The sequence below is a fragment of the Bubalus kerabau genome, chromosome 4 (genome assembly GCF_029407905.1).
Source record: "Bubalus kerabau isolate K-KA32 ecotype Philippines breed swamp buffalo chromosome 4, PCC_UOA_SB_1v2, whole genome shotgun sequence".
Lineage (NCBI taxonomy): Eukaryota > Metazoa > Chordata > Mammalia > Artiodactyla > Bovidae > Bubalus > Bubalus kerabau.
In genome coordinates this window covers 146,662,414-146,689,605 of record NC_073627.1, presented here as the reverse complement: position 1 = coordinate 146,689,605, position 27,192 = coordinate 146,662,414, and the positions used below count along the sequence as shown (strand labels likewise).

The window sequence follows — 27,192 nt, the reverse complement described above, 5'->3', positions numbered from 1 at the left end:
GTGTGATGGGTTTCTATGACGGTGCCCACTCCCACAGGCCTGTCCCCGGGATCTAGCCGCACTGCCCAGGGCACACATCACCTGCCCCGGGTGTGCCATGTACAGTCCTCTCTGCCGACAGCTCCGTGTTTCAAGGAGAAAACACCAGCCTGTGTTTCAGGCAGGCCGCCTGCCTGTTGGTTGTGATGATGGATGTGGCATGTCCGGGGCACGGCAATCCTGGTACTGAGGCCTGTGTGTCTGTTCTTATTCGGCAGGTTCTCAGCCTGGCCCTTGAGATGATGGGATTGGGAAACGGACGTCGGAGCATGAAGTCACCACCGCTCGTGCTGGCTGCCCTGGTGGCCTGTATCATTGTCCTGGGCTTCAACTACTGGATCGCCAGCTCCCGGAGCGTGGATCTCCAGGTGTTCTCTTGGTCCTGTTTGTGTGGATGTCACAGAGTATTTAGAGCTGCTGGGTGCTGGATTCTGAGGAGTTCGTGGTTTATCGGCACCTAAGGCTTTGTGCACAGTAATGCATGTTCTGCAGGGCCAACACCCAGCCTCAGGCCTGGCTCCACACCAGCCCTGCTCTTGGGTGGGAGAGGACCCCCTTGTGACTTCTTAGGCTTGCTGCCAGGACATGCCTGTCTGCCCTTCCTGTAAGTGAACAATTCTTAGTCAGGCCTTTGGGGCTGGTTCTGGGAAAACAGCTCAAGTACCCTACCCACAGCCCGTTCTGGTCCTCCAGTCCACATTCACTACCTGAGTGGTGTGGGCAGTGTATTTAGAGAGTGGGTGTGAGAAATGTGTTTAGAGATACCAGTCTTTACCAGTATCATTTACTGATAGTAATAACTTTATCTTTCCTATTTATTGCCACCTGTCATGGGCCAGCAGTACTGAGCGACAGCCAGGACTCTTTCTTGACCACAGTTTAGTCAGGCTTTGTGGAGCCCCCTTCTTGACAAGGCCTCAGTCTTGTCAAGGCCATCCTGTTTTTGGCTTGCCCAGCCCAGGCTCAGCAGAGAATCCTGCTAACTCATTCCTCCACCCCTGATGCCCAAGCAAGCTCCTCATGCATTATCTTTGATGGGCCTGCCTTTAGCAAGACTCCCCCTACCCTCTTAGTACTTTTCCATCTACCAACCCCTTGTCTCTGCTCTTTGGCTGTAAATCCTCAGCTGTCTGTGCGGTACTCAGAATTGAGAGCAGTTTCTCTCTCAACTGCCATGGTCATGACCCCTGTTGCAGCAGCTTGAATCAAGTTTTCCTTATCATTTTAACAGGTATCAAAATAATGTTTCTTTAAGGGTATGTTGCATTCATTACCTTCTTTTGTACTCTGTCAGGTTAGGATCTTGTTCCCCACCCCATTTCACAGAGAAAGGACAAGGGGAGCTGGGACTCCAAGCCAGTCTTTCTGGTGGCAGGGCTTGAGTCCTCAGGAAACCTGTCCCCTAGGAGTGTTTCTGAACTCCTCCGGTGCCTGCCCCACACAGTGGTAGTGCTTTTGTCTGAGTTTCCCCTGGACCCCTGTTTTCTGGGCAGATGGGGTTTTGGTGTCCAGAGAACTCAATCTGTTTCAGAAATTGTGTCTTATAAAGAGTGTTCAAGTGCTGTGTTAGTGAGGAAAAGGAACTAAATATTTGAGCGCCAGCTCATACCAGGTAACGCATAAAGCATTTTGTGTACAGGCAGACCTTGGCCATATTACAGATTCAGTTCCAGACTGCTATAATAAAGCAAATAGTGCAATAAAACAAGTCATGTGAGTTTTTGTTTTATCAGTGCATAAAAGGTTATATTTATGCTGTACTGTACTCTATTAAATGTTCAGTAGTGTTATATCTAAAAAAAAAAAGTACATACTTTAACTTAAAAATACTGCTAAAAAATGCTGACCATCATCTAAGTATTTAGGGAGCCTTAGTAACTTCAAAGATCATGATCTCAGATCATCACAACAAATATAATAATAATGAAAAATTTGAACTATTATGAGAATTACCAAAATGTGATACAGAGATACGAAGTGAGCAAATGGTATTGGAAAAAACGGTGCTGACGCACTTGCTCCATGCAGGGTTGCCACATACCTTCAATTTCTAAAAAATACAATACCTGTGAAGCTCAATAAAATGAGGTGTGCCTATACCTGCCTCAGTCAACCTGGCAAAGTCCCTGTGAGGGGTGTGATGGTGTTTCCATGGAGACGCACAGTAGATACACAGATGCTCAGAGAAGTGAATAGCCTCTAGAATAGCTTGTGGGAACATCTGCACCACTCACCTAGAAGACCAAGCCCTGGGGACACACCATGTGTGAATGGACCCGCTGTGAACACACTTGGCCCCAGCTGGGGGCTGTGGTGTGGTCTTGCTGAGGGAACGTGGTGGCCTGGTCTGAGGATAGCTTCACGTGGTCCTTACGCTGCGGTGTCCTTGCAGACGCGGATTGTGGAGCTGGAAGGCAGGGTCCGCAGGGCGGCTGCGGAGCGAGGGGCCGTGGAGATGAAGAAGAATGAGTTCCAGGGGGAGCTGGAAAAGCAGCGGGAGCAGCTGGACAAAATCCAGTCCAGCCACAACTTTCAGATGGAGAGCGTCAACAAGTTGTACCAGGACGAAAAGGCAAGACCTGCTTGACTTCCTCTTAATTCTGTTCTAAATGCCATTTATACCCTGTTGAATTCTCCTCAGTGGGAGGATAAGCAGCTGCGTGTTTATGTGTGTTGTTGTTTAGTCACTTAGTCATGTCCGACTCTTGGCGACCCCATGGACTGTAGCCTGCCAGGCTTCTCTGTCCATGAGATTTCCCAAGCAAGAATACTGGAGTGAGTTGCCAATTCCTTCTCCAGGGGATCTTCCTGACCCAGGGATGGAACCCTTCTGCATTGGCAGGCAGGTTCTTTACCACTGAGTCACCAGGGAAGCCCTCGGAAGGAGTGAATTCTATTGACTGGGGTGGGGAGGGGTCACCAGCAAGAAGCGAAATTAAGTAGAGTGTTCAAGGATGAGCTGGAATTGGAAACAGAACAGATGGGAAGGGCAAAGAAACTGCATGTGCAGAACTGCATGTGAAAGAACATGGCTGTTCAGGTGTGGAATGAGCCTCTTGCTCAAGCTTTGGGCATTTCCCCATCTTGCCAGTGGTCCCTGGGTGAGCTTGTTGGAAAACCTTTTGAAGTGGTGATAAAAGGGGGAAATGCCAAAGAACTGTCTAAGCATCAGGTTCATCCTCCTGTTAACCTTGTTTTCTTTTACAAATTTGCATTGAGTACCTCCTCTGTGCCAGGTGTGAGCTGGGTGCTTGTATCTCACAAAGGGACAGCATTGTGACCATGAGTATCCCACAGGGAGAGGAGATGTAGACCTCCTACTAAATACGCACTGAGAAAGTAGGGGACCTGAAAGTGCTGGGTTTTATGTTTAAAAAATACTAGACCTGCACAGCTTTTAGAAGGGACTTCCTGCTAATGAGAGCAGCTTTCTGTGTCTTGCTTTTTCTGGCTTGCTTGGGACTGTGTGACTCCACTTTCCTGTTCGTTAGACTGTGTAATGGTCTGAATTACTAATATCTTCTTTTCTAAAGTACATCAGGCTCATGAACATTTATTTTCTTGAAGACTTGGCTGCTAGTTTCTACTAAAATCAAGTCCACTTTCAAGATAATGCATCTCAAGATATGACTGCTTTCCAGTAAATCAAGCATTTCACAGAGAGAGGCACATGGATTAGCATGAGCCAAATCCCACGTGGAGCTTCTGCCAACTTCATCCCTTAAGAATAAACCCTATTTCCTCCCAAAATGTACTTCAAGAGGGTAAGCATGTGAGAAATAGCAAGGTCCTATTCTACGTAGCTGAAGAGGATTTCGGGAGCACACACAGTGTCACCCAGGCAGCACCTTCCTACAGCAGCATAAAAACTGGAACAATTCATAGAAGAAACAGACATTTGTGACTGAGAAAGTACTCTTCAGATTTTTAAAAAAAAGTATTTCTCACCCTTCAAACCAGTCACATAGGAAAAGTCTGAGGCCCTGTCTAGAAATGGCAGCCAGAGCAAGGTTTCCCTTCTATAGGGAGGGAGGAAAAAGAATGTTTTGTGTTGTCTTTCTGCCTGCCTCTCCACCCCTGTGTGTATCTGTTATTACCTGAAAATCTGACTTTTTTTTTCCTTAGGAAGAATTGCCTTTTACTCTGAGCCTCTGGCCTTTCTATATTCTGTTTTTAATTTTTTTTTCCTTTTTGAACATTCTTTGGTATTGCCCTTCTTTGGGATTGGAATGAAAACGGACCTTTTCCAGTCCTGTGGCCAGTGCTGAGTCTTCCAGATTTGCTGGCATATTGAGTGCAGCACTTTCATACAGCGTCATCTTTTAGGATTTTAAAAACTCAGCTGGAATTCTGTGACCTCCACTAGCTTTGTTGATAGCAATGCTTCCTAAGGTCTGCACTGTAGTATGTCTAGCTGTAGGTGAGTGACCACACCATTGTGGTTATCTGGGTCATTAAGACATTTTTTTATATAGTTCTTCTGTGTATTCTTGCCACTTCTTCTTACTCTCTTCTGCTTGTTAGGTTCTTACTGTTTCTGTCTTCTATTGTGCACATCCTTATATGAAATGTTTCCTTGATATTGCTGGTATTTTTGAAGAAATCTCTGGTCTCTCCGTTCTGTTGTTTTCCTCTATCTATTCAATGTTCACTTAAGAAGGCCTTCTTATCTCTCCTTGCCATTCTCTGGAACTCTGTATTCAGTTGGGTATATCTTTGCCTTTCTCCCTTGCTTTTCACTTATCTTCTTTTCTCCGCTATTTGTAAAGCTTCCTTAGATAACCACTTTGCCTTCTTGCTTTTCTTTTCCTTAGGGATGGTTTTGGTCACCACCTCCTCTACAGTGTTAACAAACTTCCATCCATAGTTCCTCAAGCACTCTGTCTACCAGATCTAATACCTTGGATCAATTTGTCACTTACATTGTATAATTATAAAAAATTTGCTTTAGGTCATACCTGAATGGTCTAGTGGCTTTCCCTTCTTTGTTCAATTTAAGTCTGAATTTTGCAATAAGGAGCTCATGATCTGAGCCACAGTCAGCTCCAGGTCTTGTTTTTGTTTACTTTATAGAGCTGCTCCATCTTTGGCTGCAAAGAGTATAATCAATCTGATTTTGGTGATATCCACGTGTAGTGTCATCTCTTTTGTTGTATGTTTGCTGTGACCAGTATGTTCTCTTGGCAAAACTCTGTTCATTGTTGCCCTGCTTCATTTTGTATTCCATGCCAAACTTGCTTGTAACTCCAAGTATCTCTTCTGTTTTTGCATTCCAATCTCCTGTAATGAAAGGGACATCTTTTTTTGGTGTTAGTTCCAAGAGGTCTTGCAGTTCTTCATGGAACCAGTCAACTTCAGCTTCTTTTGCATTAATGGTTGGGGCATAGATTTGGATTACTGTGATGTTGAATGGTTTGCCTTGGAAATGAACTGAGATCATTCTGTCATTTTTGACATTGCACTCAAGTACTGCATTTCAGACTCTTTTATTGATTATGAGGGCTACTCCATTTCTTCTAAGGGATTTTTACCCACACTAATAGATAATAATGGTCAATTGAATTAAATTCACCTATTTCCATCCATTTTAGTTCACTGATCCCTAAGATGTCAATGTTCACTCTTGCTGTCTCTTGCTTGATCATGTCTAATTTACCTTGTTTCATGGACCTAACGTTCCAGGTTCCTCTGCAATATTGTTCTTTACAGCTTCAGTCTTGACTTTCACCACCAGACACATCCACAATTGAATGTGCGGATGTTTCCGCTTTGACCCAGCTACTTCATTCTTTCTGGAGCTATTAGTAAGTCGCTTTCCACTCTGCCCCAGTAGCATACTGGACACCTTCTGACCTGGGGGGCTCATCTTCCAGTGTCATATCTTTTTGCCTTCTCATACTATTCATGGAGTTCTTGAAGCAGGAATACCTGAGTGGTTTGCCATTCCCTCCTCCAGTGGGCCACGTTTTGTCAGAACTCTCCACTGTAACCTGTCCATCTTGGTGGCCCTGCATGGCATGGCTTATGGCTTCGTTGAGTTATGCAAGTGCCTGCAGTGTGACATGGCTGTGATCCATGAAGGGGCTCTTGGTATATAGATCTAGTTTGTCCATTATCACCACTGTGCCCTGTTTCTTTGCATAAATGTGCCGCAGTTTACCCACCCTCTGCACTGGGCCTATCAGTTGTTTCTAGTGTTGGCTGTTGCAGAGAACTAGCTGCTTCTGCAGGGCTCCCTTGACGCGTGTGAGTTTCTCTAAGCTTGCAGTACATTTCTGACTACAGTTTGGGGACCCATTAATGAGCTGGGAGTAATAATTTGCTGGTTATGAATCACATAAAAATTTTTAAAATATTAGAGTATTATTATATTGTTTAATATTCTTTGGTGAAACCATTGTGTCAGTGTATATATTAAAGATAATACATATGTGAATGTTTGCACTGTATCAAATTTGTCATTGTGGATCAAAAGAGTTTTAGAGGTAAACTTAAAAGCTGAATTGCTGGATGGTGTTATTACATTTTTATTATCTGTTTCCACCTTGCTCACCAGTGTGGTGCTGTTACTTTTTCTTTTTTGTGCTTTCCTGGCTGGTTCCATTTTCGTGAGCCATAGCCTGTTGGAAGCAGGGAGAAGCCTGGGTCAGTGAAGTGTGCCCATTCCCAGAGCTGCAGCTGGTCAGTCAGGTTCTCTGTCTTGATGATTTGAACCAAATCCCACAGACTCTGATTGGTTGATGGTAAATACTTCCAATGAGACTTCAGCTGATCCTTTGAGATTGGATTGTCATTTTCATTTTCTTTCTTTTCTGCATTCCTGTTGCATGAATAGGTATGGTTAATTCAGTTTGATTGCATAAATGCAATTACACAAGTTCATGTGTATTTATATAACTGGGTAGAAGCTCATTTCCTGAGTTGTATATTATTAGTAGGGATATTCAGCTTTGTTTTAAAACAAGAAATGATTGCATATGTCAGCCTTCAGTAACTTTCAAAGAAGTTGTCTTTTTCTTAATTATCAAAATATTTTTATTATAGACAATTAGGTTTCCCTGGTGGCTCAGCAGTGAAGAACCTGCCTGCAGTGCAGGAGAGCAGGGTTCAATCCTTGGGTTGGGAATTATGAAAATATAAAAAATATTTTAAAAGACAATTATGAAAATATAAAAATAAAAATCACCTGTAATTCCATCATTTGGAGATTAACCACTGAGAACCTTTAAAAAAAATACTACACTTTCAGTTCAGTTCAGTTCAGTCACTCAGTCGTGTCCGACTCTTTGCGACCCCATGGACTGCAGCATGCCAGGCCTTCCTGTCCATCACCAACTCCCGGAGCCTGCTCAGACTCATGTCCATTGAGTTGGTGATCCCATCCAACCATCTCATCCTTTGTCATCCCTTCTCTTTCCGCCTTCAGTCTTTCCCAGCATCAGGGTCTCTTCAAATGAGTCAGTTCTTTGCATCAGGTGGCCAAGTACTGGAGTTTCAGCTTCAACATCAGTCCTGCCAGTGAATATTCAGGACTGATTTCCTTTAGGATTGACTGGTTGAATTTCCTTACAGTCCAAGGGACTCTCAAGAGTCTTCAACACCACAGTTCAAAAGCATCAATTCTTCAGCGCTCAGCCTTCTTCACAGTCCAACTCTCACATCCATACATGACCACTGGAAAAACCATAGCCTTGGCTAGACGGACCTTTGTTGGCAAAGTAATGTCTCTGCTTTTGAATATGCTATCTAGGTTGGTCATAACTTTCCTTCCAAGGAGTAAGTGTCTTTTAATTTCATGGCTGCAGTCACCATCCGTAGTGATTTTGGAGCCCAGAAAAATAAGGTCTGACACTGTTTCCACCTTTTCCCCATCTATTTGTAGTATTTATATTATGATTGTTCAAACTTTTATTAATGTAATGTGCCATGAAAATTGTAGATAAGGTGGCTTCTTTAAACAGTAAACATGTTTGAACACTCCTAGTTTTTGCACACCATTTAAAGGGACCCAGGAACTCTTGGCTTATTCTGCATTGTTATCTTAGGGATGTTGAGGTGACCTTCCCCTCGGAAGGAAGGCAGGGGTGTACTTCCAGATAAGAGGATTCTTCATAAATATTTGCTGAAAGGGACCTTTGTAGAATGCCTTGACATCTGATTGGCATAAGGGACCATGTTTTGAAGATCTGTGTTTGAGTCAGATGAACAGGATTATACGTATATGTGTTGTCCTGTTTTTTATTGTTGGATAACAAATTGCCTCCAAACACAGTGGTTTAAAACCATGACAGACATTTATTTTGTTCACAACCTGCACTTTGGGAGGGCCTAGAGGGAACAGCTTGTTCTACTGCACACTCCACATCCGGGGTGCTCTGAAGGCTTGGGGTGGAGTTGCCTGAATGTTCCCTCGCTCATGTGTTGCAGTCAGGGAACTGAGACTTCAGAGGGGTCTTGTGAGGCCACGGCACCTACACGTGACTTTCCACATGGCTGGGGGCTTCCTTGAAGCATGGAGGCTGGGCTCCCAGGGTGAGGATCCCAACAATGAAGGGGAGGAAGCTATAATCTTTTGCAGGAGTTTCCCAGAGCTGCCAAGACAAATACCATGAACTGGACGCCTTAAAATGAAAATGTATTCCTTCATTGTTCTGGAGGCTCCAGGTCCAAAATCAGGGTGTCAGCAGGGCCATGGACCCTCGAAGGCTATATGGAGCCTTGGTGCTTGTAGCTTCTTGTTTGCTGGCAGATTTTGGCATCTCTTGACCTGCAGACACACTACTCCAGTCTCTGCCTCCATCTTCCCTCTGTGTCTGTGTCTCTTCACCTCTTTAGTCATTCTGATTTGGGGCCCACACCCCCACCCTGCTCCCCCCGCTCCCTCCGACATTATTACAACTAACTTAAATCTGTTCAGACCCTGATTCTAAACGAGGTTGTTAACAGGTTCATTGCCATGTTCTGGGTGGACATAAATTCGGGGTTACACTAACCCCCTACACCTTTCACTGGCCAGGCCTCAGAAGTGCGCAGGGTCACTTCCTGTACATTTGTTAGGAGCAAGTCACTAAGGCGAGACCAGGTGGAAGGGGTAGAAGTTAGACTCCATTCTAGGGGGATGATGTCAGGAACTTGAGGGGTTATTTTTAAACCACCACATTTGTCTGGGTACAGATAATCCTCACACAAGCACCCAGTGAAATACTGTCTTCTTTGTACAGATGTATATATGTGTACATATAAAACAGATTTTTAAGGGGCCTCCCTGGAAACGGAGCCTCAGGTTTTAGTTAGTTTTGGCAAAAGCTAACAGAGATTCTGTTGTAAAGATCTGTGTCAACTCCTTTGAGAATGGCACGGAGTGGCTCAGTTCATTCTTTTATTCTGTCAGAAAGCCAGTTAATGTTTGTGAGTCTGAAGACTTACCAAGAACTTGGGTGGTCTCCTGACTAGTTGTTGCCCCATAGCCACGTGGTGATCCTAAAGGCAGTTGAGGTACTAATTTCCTGATATCTGAGATGGTTGGAGGAAGAGTCTGGAAGGCCCTGAATTACCGAGTAGCACTTTATTCAGGGAAGGTTGAGCTTCCTGCCACTGTGTCCATTTTTACTTACCAAAAGTGAGAGTCAGAAGTGGTTTCCTTTTCCATAATTTTGTCTGTGACATTCTTTCTAGGTTGGTTTCTTGTGGTCATGTATCTGCTATGACATGTTGAGATTTTTCACTAATTTGTTAAAATATGAAAATGGACACTGGACGATCCCCTGGAGAAGGGAATGACTACCCACTCCAGTTTTCTTGCCTGGAGTATTCTGTGGACAGAGGAGCCTGGCAGGCTACAGTCCAGAGAGTCACAGAGTAGGACATGACTGAGCGACTAACCCACTATAGTGCAAAGAAAATTGTTTGAGTAATGTTTCTTTCCTTTGTGGTGGAAATACACTTCCTGTGTCATTCCTGACCTAACAAAGAAGTGAAGTGGAATGATGGGAGAGGGGACTTGGCAACACGTGAACTGTTCTGTGTCCAGGAAGAGAAAAGCTTCAATAGAAGAGGCAGTAGAAGGTGGAGGGAGGCGGGTCCTGTTCCACATGCCTCGGCCCCATGTTGTCACTCACCTGTGTGATCTGTGAACCTGTTGAGGTGGCCTCTGAGCCGCAGGTTTATCCTCTGTGACAGGGTGATGTGGGGCCTGAGGAGGCTCTGGAAAGCATTATTTGAGGCAGGTGGCATGAAAATACCCTGCATTTCTAGGACTTCCCTGTCGTGAGTGATGCATAGTAGAGGTTTTCATTGGGTGGTAAGAGCCCCAGGCCGTGTGGCTCCTGTTCCTGTGTGGTGTTTGGACCTGAGGTGAGGGCTGCTCCCTTCAATCATAGCAGCGGTGGTTTCTATGAGTTGCTTCCTGTGGAAGATTCTGTCTCTTGAAAAGGAGGCAACAAATGTCAAGCAGTCTAGCCATTTGTCCTGCTTTAAAAAAAAAAGTGAAAGTATTCATTGCTCAGTCTTGTCTAACTCTTTGGACCCCTGTGGACTGTAGCCTGCCAGGCTCCTCTGTCCTTGGGAGTTCCCAGGCAAGATACTGGAGTGGGTTGCCATGTACTTAATATAAGAACAACCATGTTAACGATTTTTCAGCATGCAGTTCATTGGCATCAAGTACATTCACATCATTATGCGACTGTCTCCACATCCCAGTCCAGAGCTTTCTCATCTTCCCACTGGAAGTTCTGTCCATGTGAGGCACTGCCTCTGTGTCCTCCCCCTCCCCACCCCCCTTCCCGTGTGGCGTCTGTGGTCCTGCCTTCTGTGTCTGTGGACTCGACTGCTCACAGCGCCCACTCAGCAGGATCTCACAGTGTTTGTGCCTTGGTGTCTGGCTTACTTCACTCAGCACACTCACGTTCTTATACCACTTCTCCCACACGCATACATGTACACTCACTAATCTCTTACTCATGTGCCCTTAAACCATTTCTGGACCTTGAATAACCCAAGTTCTCATACTGTGTAATGTCCTGGGTCTCTTAAACTCCCAAGAGTAGGTCTTGACCTCAACGCTTGTGCCCATCTGTCTCTCAGCTCCTCCCTGTGGTCTGGACTCGGCCTCCTTCTGCTGCCCACCTGCCCCTGCATACCTCTCCCCGTCTCCCTCACGTCTTTTTTGGGGGCCCTGCTTGGCCTTGTCCCCACTGATGGGGGAGCCGGGGCAGTGGTATGCAGACCCCACATTGCGCAGGCAGATCAGGTGTGCTGAGTCCTGGGGTCCTTCAGTGGCCCCTGGGCGGGAAGACAGCCTGCTTTTCAGTGGCCCTGCCTCCTCTGGATGTGCGTGAGCTGTGGGTGAGTATCCATCTCCCTTAGTTAGTCAGCAGTTCTCTGGGCAGCTTCTCTTCATGCCTCACTCAGGGGGAAGCGCATCTTCCTGCTGGTGCTTGCTTCCTGCCCGCTGTCATTTAGCCTCTCTGGGCTATGGTTTTCGGCAGAGGCCTGTGGTGGAGAGGTGGGGTCTGGGTAGGCTGAGCCACTCCCTTTTCACATGGGCCTGGCTGTGGAGGATTTCTTCTGCTTCACTGGTGAACCCTCCGGCCTCTGCCCTGGGCCATTGGGAAATGTAGGGGGCAGGGCTCTTTCTGGTGGTGACGCACATTGCAGGGGTGAGGGTGCTGCCGGTTTGGGAAGGGGTGAGGGGAGCAGGGCTGCTGAACATGCTGCCATGTAGAGAGCCTGTAAAGTAAAGAATGCCCCACCTTCACGTGTGCATGGTGTGCCCCCATTAAATGTCGCAGGTCCATCTGGTAGGTTCCAGTTGGAAGCTGGGGCCAGGAGAAGTTACGTGAGGTGGCCAAAGATAAAGCAAATTTGTAGCATACCTGAAACCCGAATCCACGGAACCTTCCATCTCCTTCCACGTCTTTTTATTTTCTTCAAAAAAATTACCACCCTCCCCCATCTTCTTTCTGTTGCTCTCAATCTCTCTACTTATTTCTTTCTTGTTCCTCTCTTTTATCCCTTTATGTGCCTCAGAAACCCTTATGATAGCTGATAAATTGTTGGCGGAGCTATATATACTGTGATAAGACAGCTCAGTTGGGGGAGTGAAATTTGATTTGTCCCTGGGTGTCCACGGGGGTTTGGTTCCCACACGCCCTGTGGGTGCCAACCTCTGCAGTGCTCAGGCTATACGTATCGAGTGGCTGCATGCTGGCAGCCCTCACGTCCTGGGTTCAACCAATTGCGGGTATGGCACCCTCGGATACAGGGGGCCACAGGTAAGAAGTAACAAACAGGAAGTATCTATACCTCTAAAAGGTCTTGAACCTCTCTAGATTCCACTCAGAAAACGAAAGTTCCAGGATTCTCTGATTGTCCAGTAGTTAGAACTGGGAACTTCCACTGTGATGGCCTGAGTTGGATCCCTGGTCAGAGAACTGAGATGCTGCAAGCTGTGAGGCGTGGCAAAAAAAAAAAAAGTTAATTTCATCTCACCATTATCTAACTCATCTTTCTTTTCCACTAAAACCAGCCTTGTACTTAAAAAGTTTGAAAAAGGATTTGTTCTTAACTTTGCTTTTCAGTTTTAGTTATTGGCAGTGCCACAAGAAGGGCTGATGCTGAAGCTGAAACTCCAATACTTTGGCCACCTGATGAGAAGAACAGACTCATTGGAAAAGACTCTGATGCTAGGAAAGATTGCAGGCAGGAGAAGGGGGCAACAGAGGACGAGATGGTTAGATAGCATCACTGACTCAATGGACATGAGTTTGAGCAAATATGGGAAATAGTGAAGAACAGGGAAGCCTGAGCTGCAGCAGTCCACGGGGTCCCAAAGAGCTGGACACGACTTAGTGACTAATCTTAGTGTGTAGACTAATCATAGAAAGTTTAAACATGAAAAAGTAGAGTGATCTAATGGACCCTCAGTGTCCAACATCAAAACTCAGTGACTATACCTCATGCTGTTTGAATCATTCTTGTTTCAATGTGTATCTCTAAAATGTGGGATCATCTCTTTCTCGTAACTACCCTAACCAAAACTCCCAATAATTTCTTAGTATCAGATATCCAGCCAGTGTTCACATTTCTTCACGTGATACTTTAAGTCACAACAATGACTTATGTCAGCTGTAGGGTTTTGGACTGGACACGTCGCCTTACTGCTTGTGCCGTGGTTTCTCTGAGAACATGCGTGTTCAGAGGACCAGCATATGGCCCCCAGGCACCATAATCTTGAAGCGTCTGGGCGGCAGCTTGTCTGTTGTGGTGAATGGTGCCAGTGTGAGTGTGTAATCCTATCAAGATGCCATAAATAAATAATAACTGACTGGCACTTACCTGATGCTGGTACACTCCTCCCCTCTTACTGCTCATGGACTGTGCTGTCTCCACGGACAGGTGGCTGCTGAGAACTGAGAAGTCCCAATTGAGATGCACTTTAAGCGTAAAAATGTGTTAGAGTGAAAGAAAAAAAGTAAAATATCTCATTAATACTGTTATGTTGATTACATCTTAAAATGACATTTTGGCTATATTTAGATTAAATGTTAATATTTAATTTCATCTATTTCATGGGAAATAGATGGGGAAACAGTGTCAGACTTTATTTTTCTGGGCTCCAAAATCACTACAGATGGTGACTGCAGCCATGAGATTAAAAGACGCTTACTCCTTGGAAGGAAAGTTATGACCAACCTAGATAGAATATTCAAAAGCAGAGACATTACTTTGCCAACAAAGGTTCGTCTAGTCAAGGCTATGGTTTTTCCTGTGGTCATGTATGGATGTGAGAGTTGGACTGTGAAGAAGGCTGAGCGCCGAAGAATTGATGCTTTTGAACTGTGGTGTTGGAGAAGACTCTTGAGAGTCCCTTGGACTGCAAGGAGATCCATCCAGTCCATTCTGAAAGAGATCAGCCCTGGGATTTCTTTGGAAGGAATGATGCTAAAGCTGAAACTCCAGTACTTTGGCCACCTCATGTGAAGAGCTGACTCATTGGAAAAGACTCTGATGCTGGGAAGGATTGGGGGCAGGAGGAGAAGGGGACAACAGAGGATGAGATGTGTGGATGGCATCACTGACTCGATGGACGTGAGTCTGAGTGAACTCCGGGAGTTGGTGATGGACAGGGAGGCCTGGCGTGCTGTGATTCATGGGGTCGCAAAGAGTCGGACACGACTGAGTGACTGATCTGATCTGATTTCTTTTAAATGGGATAGATTCACATAACATAAAGCACATACCTTTTAATCATTTTAAAGTGTATAGGTCAGTGGATTTTGGTATACGCACAGTGTTGTGCAAGCATACTAATGTTGTGCAGACTCTCTAATTGCAGAATGTTTTCATTGCCCCAAGGAGTGTGGGCCTCTTACTCCTCCCCCCTCTCCTTCCAGCCCCTAGGAGCCGCTCATCTACCTTCTTCCTCTGTGGGTGTGCCTCTTCTGGGCACATAACATTTTATAGTGTGTCAGAACTTCTTTCTTTCTTTTTAAAACTATCTATTTGTTTATTTACTTGGCTGTGCCGGCCCTTAGTTGTGGCATGCAGGATCTTTACGTGTGGCATGTGGGATCTAGTTACCTGACCAGGGAGTGAACCCAGGCCCCCTGCATTGGGAGTGCAAGTCTTAGCCACTGGCCCACCAAGGGAGTTCCTTCGTTTCTTTTTATGAGTGAAAAATATTCCATTATATGGATAGACTACTTTTATTTATTAATTCATCACTTGGACATTTGGGTTGTTGCCACTTTTTTGGCTGTTAAGAACAATTCTGCTGTGAACATTTGTGGACAATTTCTGTGTAGACATGTGTTTTCAGTTCTCTTGGGTATATACCTGGGCTTCCCTGGTGGCTCAGATGGTGGTAAAGAATCTGCCTGCAATCAGGAGACCCAGGTTCAATCCCCGAGTCAGGAAGATCCCCTGGAGAAGGGAATGGCAACCCACTACAGTATTCTTGCCTGGAGAATTCCGTGGACAGTCTACCTAGGGTCATATACCTAGGAGTAGAATTTCTGGGTTGTATAATAAGTATTTAGCTTTTTTCCTCTTAGTTTTATTTATTTATTTTTGTTTGTGCTGGGTCTTCACTGTTGTGCAGGCTTTTCTCTAGTTGCAGCTGTGTGCTGTGCTCAGTCGTGTATGACTCTTTGTGACCCCATCGACTGAAGCCCACCAGGCTCCTCTGTCCATGGGATTCTCCAGACAAGAATACTGGAGGGGGCAGTGATTCCCTTCTTCAGGGAATCTTCCCAACCCAGAGATCATACTCGCATCTCTTGCCAAGTCTCCTGCATTGCAGGTGGGTTCGTTACCGCTGAGCCACCGTGGAATTCCCTGTTTAGCTTTGTGAGGAGCTGCCAAATTGTTTTCTGCAGCAACTTCACCATTTTACATTCTCATCATCTGGCTGGGAGGTTTTCAGTTTCTGCACACCCTTGTCAATGCTTGTTATTTCCCTTTTGTTTGATTCTTTAAATTGGCACCATCCTGGTGTGTGTGTTTCAGGTTTTCGGAACGTGGTAAGCTGTTGCAGACTTACTGCTTTGAAAATTTACTGTGAAATGTTGAGGTTATTTTCTTAGGAATCTAATGGAGAAATAGGTTGATCAATTATACTTGCTTCTGGAATAGAATGGCTATGATACATTCATTTATGGGCGATTCATTCCAAGGCCTTCTGAGCTAGTGTCTAATTGAATTTTGGTGGCACTTACTGCTTCCTTGTCTGCTGCTGAGAATTCCCAGTAAACAGGTCACACAGACCAGGAAGTCCAGCTCCCCTAAAATCACTCTTTACCAAAATGCGAAAATCATCTGGGCTGTTTAGGGTGCAATATGTAATTAATTTAAACATAATTTTGTTTAATGCTGGTGATTTTTTTTCCTTTGTTTTGAACCCCTCAAAAAACTAAAAGCATTTTAATAGTTTCCCTGAAAATGATTCAACAAGATTTTCAGTAAATATAAAACTGCGTACATAAAGCTCTCAGTGGAGTTTTCTCATTTACTTAAATGGAGACTGCTTTTCCATGCATCAGGAAGTAGGTTGGGGGAGATAACTAAAATATATTTTCTTTGGAAGAATAAAGTCCTACGGGAGACAGAAATATCTTCAGATATATCAAGTTGCAGCAATTCCTAAACCCTCAGGCAGTTGCAAACTCTAATAAGGACTTTTTTTTTCGGATGGACTTCAGCAATATGTCAACCATGAACTTCCAGATGTTCAAGCTGGTTTTAGAAAAGGCAGAGGAATCAGAAATCAAATTGCAAACATCCACTGGATCATCGAAAAGCAAGAAAGTTCCAGAAAAACATCTATTTCTGCTTTATTGACTTTGCCAAAGCCTTTGACTGTGTGGATCACAATAAACTGTGGAAAATTCTGAAAGAGATGGCAATACCAGACCACCTGACCTGCCTCTTGACAAACCTATATGCAGGTCAGGAAGCAACAGTTAGAACTGGACATGGAACAACAGACTGGTTCCAAATAGGAAAAGGAGTACGTCAAGGCTGTATATTGTCACCCTGCTTATTTAACTTCTATGCAGAGTACACCATGAGAAATGCTGGGCTGGAAGAAGCACAAGCTGGAATCAAGATTGCCGGGAGAAATATCAATAACCTCAGATATGCAGATGACACCACCCTTATGGCAGAAAGTGAAGAGGAACTAAAAAGCCTCTTGATGAAAGTGAAAGAGGAGATGAAAAAGTTGGCTTAAAGCTCAGCATTCAGAAAACGAAGATCATGGCATCTGGTCCCATCACTTCATGGGAAATAGATGGGGAAACAGTGGAAACAGTGTCAGACTTTATTTTTGGGGGCTCCAAAATCACTGCAGATGGTGACTGCAGCCATGAAATTAAAAGACGCTTACTTCTTGGAAGAAACGTTATGACCAACCTAGATAGCATATTCAAAAGCAGAGACATTACTTTGCCAACAAAGGTCCGTCTAGTCAAGGCTATGGTTTTTCCAGTGGTCATGTATGGATGTGAGAGTTGGACTGTGAAGAAGGCTGAGCGCCAAAGAATTGATGCTTTTGAACTGTGGTGTTGGAGAAGACTCTTGAGAGTCCCTTGGACTGCAAGGAGATCCAACCAGTCCATCTTAAAGGAGATCAGTCCTGGGTGTTCATTGGAAGGACTGATGCTAAAGCTGAAACTCCAGTACTTTGGCCACCTTATGCGAAGAGTTGACTCATTGGAAAAGAGTCTGATGCTGGGAGGGATTGGGGGCAGGAGGAGAAAGGGACGACAGAAGATGAGATGGTTGGATGGCATCATCTACTTGATGGACATGAATTTGGGTAAACTCCCGGAGTTGGTGATGGACAGGGAGGCCTCAGTTCAGTTCAGTTCAGTCGCTCAGTCGTGTCCGACTCTTTGTGACCCCATGAATCTCAGCACGCCAGGCCTCCCTGTCCATCAAAAACTCCCAGAGTTCACCCAGACTCACGTCCATAGAGTCAGTGATGCCATCCAGCCATCTCATCCTCTGTCGTCCCCTTCTCCTCCTGCCCCCAATCCCTCCCAGCATCAGAGTCTTTTCCAATGAGTCAACGATTTGCATGAGGTGGCCAAAATACTGGAGTTTCAGCTTTAGCATCATTCCTTCCAAAGAAATCCCAGGGCTGATCTCCTTTAGAATGGACTGGTTGGATCTCCTTGCAGTCCAAGGGACTCTCAAGAGTCTTCTCCAACACCACAGTTCAAAAGCATCAATTCTTCGACACTCAGCCTTCTTGACAGTACAACTCTCACATCCATACATGACCACTGGAAAAACCATAGCCTTGACTAGATGGACCTTTGTTGGCAAAGTAATGTCTCTGCTTTTGAATATGCTATCTAGGTTGGTCATAACTTTCCTTCCAAGGAGTAAGTGTCTTTTAATTTCATGGCTGCAGTCACCATCTGCAGTGATTTTGGAGCCCCCAAAAATAAAGTCTGACACTGTTTCCACTGTTTCCCCATCTATTTCCCATGAAGTGATGGGACCAGATGCCATGATCTTCGTTTTCTGAATGCTGAGCTTTAAGCCAACTTTTTCATCTCCTCTTTCACTTTCATCAAGAGGCTTTTTAGTTCCTCTTCACTTTCTGCCATAAGGGTGGTGTCATCTGCATATCTGAGGTTATTGATATTTCTCCCGGCAATCTTGATTCCAGCTTGTGCTTCTTCCAGCCCAGCATTTCTCATGGTGTACTCTGCATAGAAGTTAAATAAGCAGGGTGACAATATACAGCCTTGACGTACTCCTTTTCCTATTTGGAACCAGTCTGTTGTTCCATGTCCAGTTCTAACTGTTGCTTCCTGACCTGCATATAGGTTTGTCAAGAGGCAGATCAGGTGGTCTGGTATTGCCATCTCTTTCAGAATTTTCCACAGTTTATTGTGATCCACACAGTCAAAGGCTTTGGCATAGTCAATAAAGCAGAAATAGATGTTTTTCTGGAACTCTTGCTTTTTCCATGATCCAGCGGATGTTTGCAGTTTGATCCCTGGTTCCTCTGCCTTTTCTAAAACCAGCTTGAACCTCAGGAAGTTCACGGTTCACATATTGCTGAAGCCTGGCTTGGAGAATTTTGAGCATTACTTTACTAGCGTGTGAGATGAGTGCTATTGTGCAGTAGTTTGAGCATTCTTTGGCATTGCCTTTCTTTGGGATTGGAATGAAAACTGACCTTTTCCAGTCCTCGTATGCTTCAATTCATGGGGTCGCAAAGAGTCGGACACGACTGAGCGACTGAACTGAACCGAAGGGTAATGAGTGGAGGAGGGACAAGTCAGATTGCCGTAATTGTTGTAGAAATGATTTGCCCAGGAGGTTGGCTTTTGAGATTATCAGCATATAATTATTTAAGTGCCCCTTTTCTTTTTCTGTCCTCTTTGATCACTGATATTCAGAGGGAAGGTGGTTTGTTACCTATGCAAGGTAGAGATTTAAGGGTGCAGTTCAGCTGTGTTAAATATATTCACATTGTTGTGCAGGAAATATCTGAAACTTTTTCACCTTGCAGCGCTAAGAGTCTATGCCCAGTAAACATTAGTCTGTCCAACCTACCCCACCCCTTGCCCTTGGCAGCCACCTTTCTGCTTTATATTTTCATGATTTTGTCTACTTTAGACACTGTGCATATAATAGAATCATATAGTGCTTGCCCTTTTTTGATTAGCTTAGCATGATGTCCTCAAGGTTCACCTACATTTTGACATGTAACATTCTTTTTAAAGGTTGTGTAGTGTACTATTCCATTGTATGTATGTGCCACAGTTTCGTTTTTTTCTTTAAAATTTTTTTTTAAATTTACGATATAGTGTTAGTTTTAGGTGTACAGTAATGTGAATCAGTTATACATATACATATATCCCCTCTTTTTTAAAGTTTTTTCCACATAAGTCATTATAGAGTATTGAGTGGAGTTCCCTAGGCTGTAGAGCAGGTTCTTATTATCTATTTTATATACAGTAGTGTGTATATGTCAGTCCCAGTCTCCCAGTTTATCCCTCCCAATGCTTTTGGCCACCTGATGTGAAGAGCTGACTCACTGGAAAAGACCTTGAAGCTGGGAAAGATTGAAGGCAATTGGAAAAGGGGTGGCAGAGAATGAAGTGGTTGGATAGCATCACTGACGCAATGGACGTGAATCTCAGCAAACTCCGGGTGGTAGTGAAGGACTGGGAGAAGGGGAACCTGGTTGCTGTGGTCCGTTGGGTCACAAGGAGTCAGACATGACTCAGCAACTGAAAAACAGCACCTCTTTTTTTAGATTCTACATATAAGCCATATCATATAATATTTGTCGTTCTTTGTGTGATTTACTTCACTCAATATCAATCTCTAGGTCCATCCAGGTTGCTGCAAATGGCATTCCTTTGTTCTCTTTTATTGCTGAGTGATATTACATTGTGTGTATGTATCACATCTTTTTTATCCATTCCTCTGTTTATAGACATTTAGGTTGCTTCCATGTCCTGCTAAGGTAAATAGTGCTACAGTGTGTAATGGAGTGCGTATATCTTTTTGAATTATAGTTTTCTCCAGATACATGCCCATGAATGGGATTGCTAGGTTGTTTGGTATTTCTATTTCTAGTTTTTAAAGAAATTTCCATGCTGTTCTCCATAGTGTCTGTACTTAGTCATGGGCTTAGCATGTCCTCAAAAGTTCGCACGTGTTGTAGCATGTGACATTCTTTCTTTTTAAAGGCTGTGTACTGTTCCATTGTTTGTATATGTTGCATTTCCTTTATCCATTCATCCATTGAGGGATCCTAGGTTGCTTCTGTTCGTGGTGCTGCTGTGAACATGGATGCAGATATCTCTTCAAGATCCTGCTTTGTATTCTTCTGAGTATATATCTCAAAGTGGGACTGCTGGGTCTTGGGGCCATCTTTTGCCATTTTAATAGAACATGTGCAAGCCTTTTCTGAGAGTAGCAGGAGCTATGACCTGTGTGAATATGACTCCCCGCTGGCCCACATGGAAGGTCATGGGCCACGGTTGTGATGTTCCCTCCCTGAGAGATTACTTGTACAGATGGTATCACTGTGACTTGTTTCCTCTTGTGCCAGACCTCCGGAAATAAACACCAGAATCGTTTGGCCAGATTTTGTTTCTAGGTGTGCATCCTTGTATTCATAAACACCTTCCTCTAGAAAGCCCAGTCCAGGACAAAGAAAGACTGAGGGCTGGACAGAGACATCCAACAGGAAGTGGAAGCACAGAAGGGTGCCGGGAGGGCGGCGTTGTCCTCCTTTACCCAGGAAGGGGGCAGAAGCCGGTCTTCAGGTAACAGCCAGCCGGTCGACAAACTTTGTTGATTGTGACACAGTAAGAAACTTCATGTTGTGGCCTACTTAGCTCTGTGTACAAAAGATCACTTACCTGTGTGATGCAGACTGCTGTTTGATGTCACCTCTCCTTCAGGGTACAGCACCAGGTACAGTCACTAGATCACTGTCCTGCTGGGGTTTGGATCCCCATTTGTCACTGGATCGCAGTCCTGCTGGGGTCAGATCCCCGTTTGGCAGGCGTGCAGTGAGGAGGAGCTTAATCTCTGGGGCAGGCCTGTCAGGCTCGGACTTGGGCTCTGCCTGTTTGCTGTTGAGAAGGCCACGTGAAATCAAGTCTCTAAAGCCACCTGTGCCTCAGTTTCCTTTCCCCCACAGTGGGATTGTGTTTTGCCTCCTCACACAGCTGTGTGAGGGTCACAGGGCTGAGGTGTGGAGCGCCCTGGGGCCACCTGGCACCTGGTGGTGACTCTGTGCCTATGTACAGGCTGCTGGTTACACTGAGCCCCGCGATCACATTCTTACTTTTTTGTGTTTTTCTTTGTTTTCTTGAGGCCTCCGTTGCTTTATCCTCTGTTGTGGGCATTCCCAACATGTAGCTAGCTGGGGGTGACCCCCTCCATCCCCTGAGCTTGCAGTCTGGATGGAAGGAGGAATGTTGGAAGTTAGAAAGGATCAGGAGGCTTCACAGGTGGTGGCGGTTGTTCAGTTGCTCAGTCATGTCTGATTCTTTGCAATCTCATGGACTGTAGCATGCCAGGCCTCCCTGTCCTTCTCTATCTCCCGGAGTTGGCTCAATTCATGTCCATTGAGTTGGTGATGCTATCCGACTATCTTATCCTCTGCTGCCTTCTTCTCCTTTTGTCTTCAGCCTTTCCCAGCATCAGAGTCTTTTCCAGTGAGTCAGCTCTTCATATCAGGTGGCCAAAGTATTGGAGCTTCAGGCATCGGTCCTTCCGATGAGTATTTCAGGGTTGATTTCCTTTAGGATTGACTGGTTTCATCTCCTTGCAGTCCAGGGACTGTCAAGAGTCTTCTCCAACACCACAGTTCAAAAGCATCAGTTTCTTGCCACTTAGCCTCCTTCATGGTACAACTCTCACATCCATACATGACTACTGGAAAAACCATAGCTTTGACTGTCAGGCAGGTGGAGCGGTTGCCGAACACCCACCCCTAGCCAGTTTTAACTTCTGGTTGAGACGGACTGTACCTGGGTTTCCCCAGAGAGAGACCGCAGTTACTGTGGGGTTGCTGTTTCTGCAGGCATGGAGTGGAGACAGCCAGAGGAGCCGCCCGCCCTTGCCTGGGCTGCAGGCTGGTGATGGGACACGGATACTACTCCTCCCCAGGCATCCAAGTTCATACCGGGGGGCTGGGGCAGGGGCTACTCCCCAGCCTTTCTCCCACAGTCATGTCCTGTCAGGGCTTTTCTAAGTTGTTGGGTTGTCAGTGTTTCATTTTATATGTTTATCTTCTTTGCAGGCCGTTTTAGTGAATAATATCACCACAGGCGAGAGGCTCATCAGAACCTTGCAAGGTAAGTTCCACTCCCCACTTTACACCAGATGTCAGGTTTGTTGGGAAAAACCCAACTTTGCTCCATCCTATTCTGGGGTCTCTTATCAAAATATGATGATGGGTAGAAAGTGAAAGTGTTAGTTGCTTAATCATGTCTGACTCTTCACAATGCCATGGACTGTAGCCCACCAGGCTCCTGTGTCCGTGGGATTCTACAGGCAAGAATACTGGAATGGGTAGCCATTCCCTTCTCTAGGGGATTTTGCTGACCTAGGGATCGAACCCAGGCCTCCTCCATTGCAGGCACATTCTTTACTGACTGAGCCACCAGGGAAGCCCTAATGATGGGTAGTGTTGGAGTAATTGAGTAATCTTTATTCTTTTTGCCAACTGTATGTCTTTACCTTTTTACAGTGTTACTGAATACAGTGCAAGCTGTTATGAGGAGATTTCAGATTCTTATTTTGTGATATTAGAAATTGTGATTAAGAAATATATATATGATACGTGTGTCGTTTGTTTTATATATATACATATTATGTATATATGATATACATATGCTCTCTTTTCATTGGGTCATCCTGAATTCAGATTTTCTTCATGAAATTTATATAGAAGTGATTCAGCCCTATTTAATTGCGTATCTTTGCTGCTCTCACTCAGTTTGGCAGCCAGAGTTTGTTTTTCTTTGGGCCCTTCCGCAGCAGTGGAGAAGGTGGAGATGGGGTGAGCCCCTCTGTGTGGTGTGACCAGAGGGGCCAGAGGGTCCACTGCAGCCTTACTACCTGGTGAAGGGAGCACTGGGTCCTGTGATCCTTGACCTGACCCTGGTCTCACCTGTGCCCCTAGTTAGGAAACTCAGCGCCTTGCCTCAGTTTCCACTTCTAAGATGGGAAGGTCAATCTAGACTGGGCTTCAGAATAGTAGCCCTGAGACCCACTATGTGGGACTCGTTTGGGCAGTAAACATTTGTGATGTGGCTCATGGGACAGAAGAACTGGAGTTTTAATTTTTGTTTACTTTTCTGCAATTTAAAATTAAAACTGATACTTGTCTCAGTTATTGGGAAGCTTAAGTATCTTTGGGACAACTCGCTTATACCAGTATTATTTTAATTGTATATATTATGAAATCTAAATTCAGATCAAGAAGTCCCAATTCCTCTTTAACATCTGAATTGAGATGTGCTACACCTGTAAAATACACACCAGGTTTCAAAGACTTAGTATTAAAAAAAAGAGTATAAAATGTCTCATTCTTTTTTTTTACATTAATTCTATGTTGCCATGATCATATTTTGTATCTGTTGGGTTAAATGAAATATATTATTAAAATTAATTTCACCTGGTTTTATTTACTTTTAAAAAATGTGGTTCTAGGGAATTTTAAATGATCTGTGTGGCTTATATTAATTACAGTCCTTTTCAGCAGTGCTGGTCTAGAATTCTAATTCCAAACCAGCTTCTAAGAATATTAATAGGGGAAACACCGAGTTACACTAAGTTAAATGGGTCAGTTGACTGCCGGGGTTTCTCAGAGCTGATGACCTGCTGGTCTGTCCTCAGGTATGGCATACAGCTGGCAGCCTTTCTTTCTTTCTTTTTTTTTTTTTTAAATTTTATTTTATTTTTAAACTTTACATAACTGTATTAGTTTTGCCAAATATCAAAATGAATCCGCCACAGGTGCCTTTCTTATACTTAGTATTTTAAACAGCCTTAATCAGGTGTGATTTACATGTAATAAACTACACGTACTTAATTATTTTGGCTGCACTGGGTCTTTGGTATAGCATGCAGGGTTTCTCTAGTTGTGGTACATGGACTTAGTTGCCCCGTGGCGTGTGGTATCTTAGCTCCTCAACTAGAGATCGAACCTGCGTCCCCTGCATTGGAAGGTGGATTCTTAACCACTGGACCGCCAGGGAGGTCCCCTGCACGTATTTAAAGTGCAGTCCCCCTAGTTTTGACATGAGTGGCTCTTCAGGAAACCACCACAGTATCAACACAATGAACAACATGTCTATCACCCCAAGAAGCTTCTTTGTGCCCCTTGATAGTCCTCCCCAGGCCCTGTCTGATCTGCTTTCTGTCCCTCTAGTCTGTAATTTTTATGATTTTGTATATATGGAATCAGATGGCATATACCCTTTTTTGTGAACCTTCTTTCACTCAGCATAATTATCTTGAAATCCATCCACGCGGCTGGGGCTGCAGTAAATAGTCCATTCCTTTTTTATTGCTGAGTAGTATTCCACCATCCTGGGTTTGGTTTGCTATGAAATTTATTTTTTTTAGGTTAGGTTTATTGAAGTATAATTTATACACAATGAAGTTCACCCTTGTAGTGTACCTTTCAGTGTATTTTGACATAAAGTCAAGACATAGCTCATGTCCCACTCCAGGAATTCCTCCCCGCCGCCCTCACTTCAGCCTCAGGCACGCAGTGAAACATTCTCTACTCCCGTAGTTTTGTCTTTTCAAGCATGTCATATAAATAAATGCTTTTGAGATGGATCCATGTTGCAGTGTGTATCAGCAGTTCAGGGTGTCTTTCACTTTTTAAAAATTTTAAACCACTCCCCCCAGCACACCCGTCTCCCCTCTCCCCACTGCCCCAAGAGCCTCATAGGTCTAGAACTGGATGACAGGCCTCAGGGAAGCTCGGGTCTGTCCAGGGCTGTGTCCCAGGCCCTGGTCGCTGCCCTCCGCCCATTCTGGTGTCACCTTTGTGGCACTTCTTCCTTCTGCCCCAAACCTGGTTGTTGGTCAGTGGGCTGCTGCTTTTCTGCAGAGCTTTCACGAGCCAGGGCTGCAGCCATGGGCAGGTGGACTTCCTCAGAGAAAGCTGTGGTTTCCCAAACAGGAGGGTCGGGTGACTGAGTGCACAGGGGGCCTCAGAGAATAACTGGGCTGTGAGCAAATAACAGGAGAAGGATACTGGCAGGTAGCCTGGGGGCTGAGGATGGGGGATGGAGGCTGCTTCTCTGACCAGGTGTTGAAATCGATTTTTCAGACTGAAGGATACGGAGCTGCTGAGAGCAGCATTGTGAGCAGTTCAGGGTGTGTGATGTCTAGGAGGGAAACAGGCGATAGGACCTCCTGATGCGTTGTAAGGGTTGGAGATCAAAAGGACATTTGGGAGAAACGTGTGGGAAGGAATCCAGGTGCTGGTTCCTATAGGATCACACACCTTCTGCGCTGCTTCCCAGATCAGGGTGGGGAAGTTCCTGGGGTGGGGCCCTGACCTCATCGCTTCCTCTTTCCCCCCTTGTTCTCTTGGTGCCCCAGCCCCTTGTGTCCCCATGGTGGGTGTTGGTGTGTCTGCTGTGCTCTGGATGGCCGTGCCGGTGACCCCAGTCATTTCGTGTCCTCCTCTTGGTTTAGACCAGTTAAAGGCCCTGCAGAAGAGTTATGGCAGGCTGCAACAGGATGTCCTCCAGTTTCAGAAGAACCAGACCAACCTGGAGAGGAAGTTCTCCTACGACCTGTAAGTTTGTCCGCGTCGCGTGTGTGCCGCTAAGGGGCTGTTAGCCATCATGCAAGAGGGCAGTTCTCCTTAGCAGGAAATGACTAACTCCATCTACCGAAAAATACATAACTGAGAACTCTGTAAAGTGCAGGTGTACTACTTAAATCAGTAATCGAAAGCCTTTAAAAATGTGTTCCAAAAGTGCTCAGATGTGACCTAAGTCAAAGTCATAGACTTTAAGGAGTTTGGTATAATATTCATGTAATTTATCACTTGGCATTGGTATTGTGGACATTTTGTTTTCTTGAGGCTTTTAAGTGTCTTTCCAAATTTTTGCAGTGAGAATGGAGTTTTTTTTTTAACTTTCTAGAGTTAGGATTGACAAATAATCATTGTGTGTATCTAAGACATAAAAGCATGATATTTTGATGTACCTATACATTGTGAAATGACGCCCATGTCCATCCATAATCCCCTGTCTTTACCTTTATGTGTATGCTGAGAACACTTAAGATCTAGCATATTGCAGGTATAAAATGCATTATTGTTAATGGTAGTCACCATGCCGTAGATTAGATCTCCAGCATATAGTTAGGACAGTCTGTTTTAAGCTAATGACTTTAGTAGCATACAAAAACTCTGTACTTATACATATCAGAGTACTTTTGTGGTCAAAAGAATAAACATTTAAAAAGTTTGGCTAAACCCCTTAGTAAGATAGTAAAAACCAATTTAGAGGGTAGAGAATAAAGTTGTAGTCTGTTTATTTTTCTCTCCCTTTTCCTTCATAGAAAGAGTATACTCCAGACACAGGAAATTTGGGATTCAGAGACAACCAGCTGCCCATGACCCCAGCCCTCTTTTTTCTTTGATGTATTGTTATTGTTCAGTTCGATAAGTTGTGTCTGATTCTTCGTGACCTCATAGACTGTAGCATACTAGGCTCCTCTGTCCTCTGCTGTCTCCCAGAGTTTGCTCCAATTTCATGTCCACTGAGTTAGTGATACTGTCCAACCATCTCATCCTCTGCCGCTCCCTTCTCCTTTTGCCTTTAATCTTTCCCAGCATCAGGGTCTTTTCTAATGAGTCAGCTCTTCGCATTAGGTCCAAAGTATTGGAGCTTCAGCTTCAGCAACAGAACTTCCAATGCATAGTCAGGGTTGATTTCCTTTAGGATTGACTGGTTTGCTCTCCTTGCAGTCCAGGGAGCTCTCAAGAGTCTTCTCCAGCACCACAGTTTGAAAGTGTCAGTTCTTCGGTGCTCAACATTCTTCAGTGGTCTGACTCTTACATCCGTGCATGACCACTGGAAAAACCATAGCTTTGACTATACAGAACTTTGTCGGCAAAGTGATGTT

The 27,192-nt window shown here is 44.7% G+C and overlaps 1 protein-coding gene across 4 annotated transcripts in view; it reads left to right on the top strand.

Moving 5' to 3' along the window:
* The window catches only part of GOLM1 (golgi membrane protein 1), a 62,065-nt gene that overhangs the window by 10,976 nt on the left and 23,897 nt on the right, over positions 1-27,192 (top strand). For all 4 annotated transcript variants that reach the window (XM_055578966.1, XM_055578968.1, XM_055578965.1 and 1 more), the window contains exons 2-5: positions 258-407; positions 2,432-2,611; positions 22,328-22,382; positions 25,750-25,852. In XM_055578966.1, coding sequence (XP_055434941.1) covers positions 279-407; positions 2,432-2,611; positions 22,328-22,382; positions 25,750-25,852 — 467 coding nt within the window. In that variant the 5' untranslated portion in view covers positions 258-278. The remainder of the gene's footprint in view (positions 1-257; positions 408-2,431; positions 2,612-22,327; positions 22,383-25,749; positions 25,853-27,192) is intronic.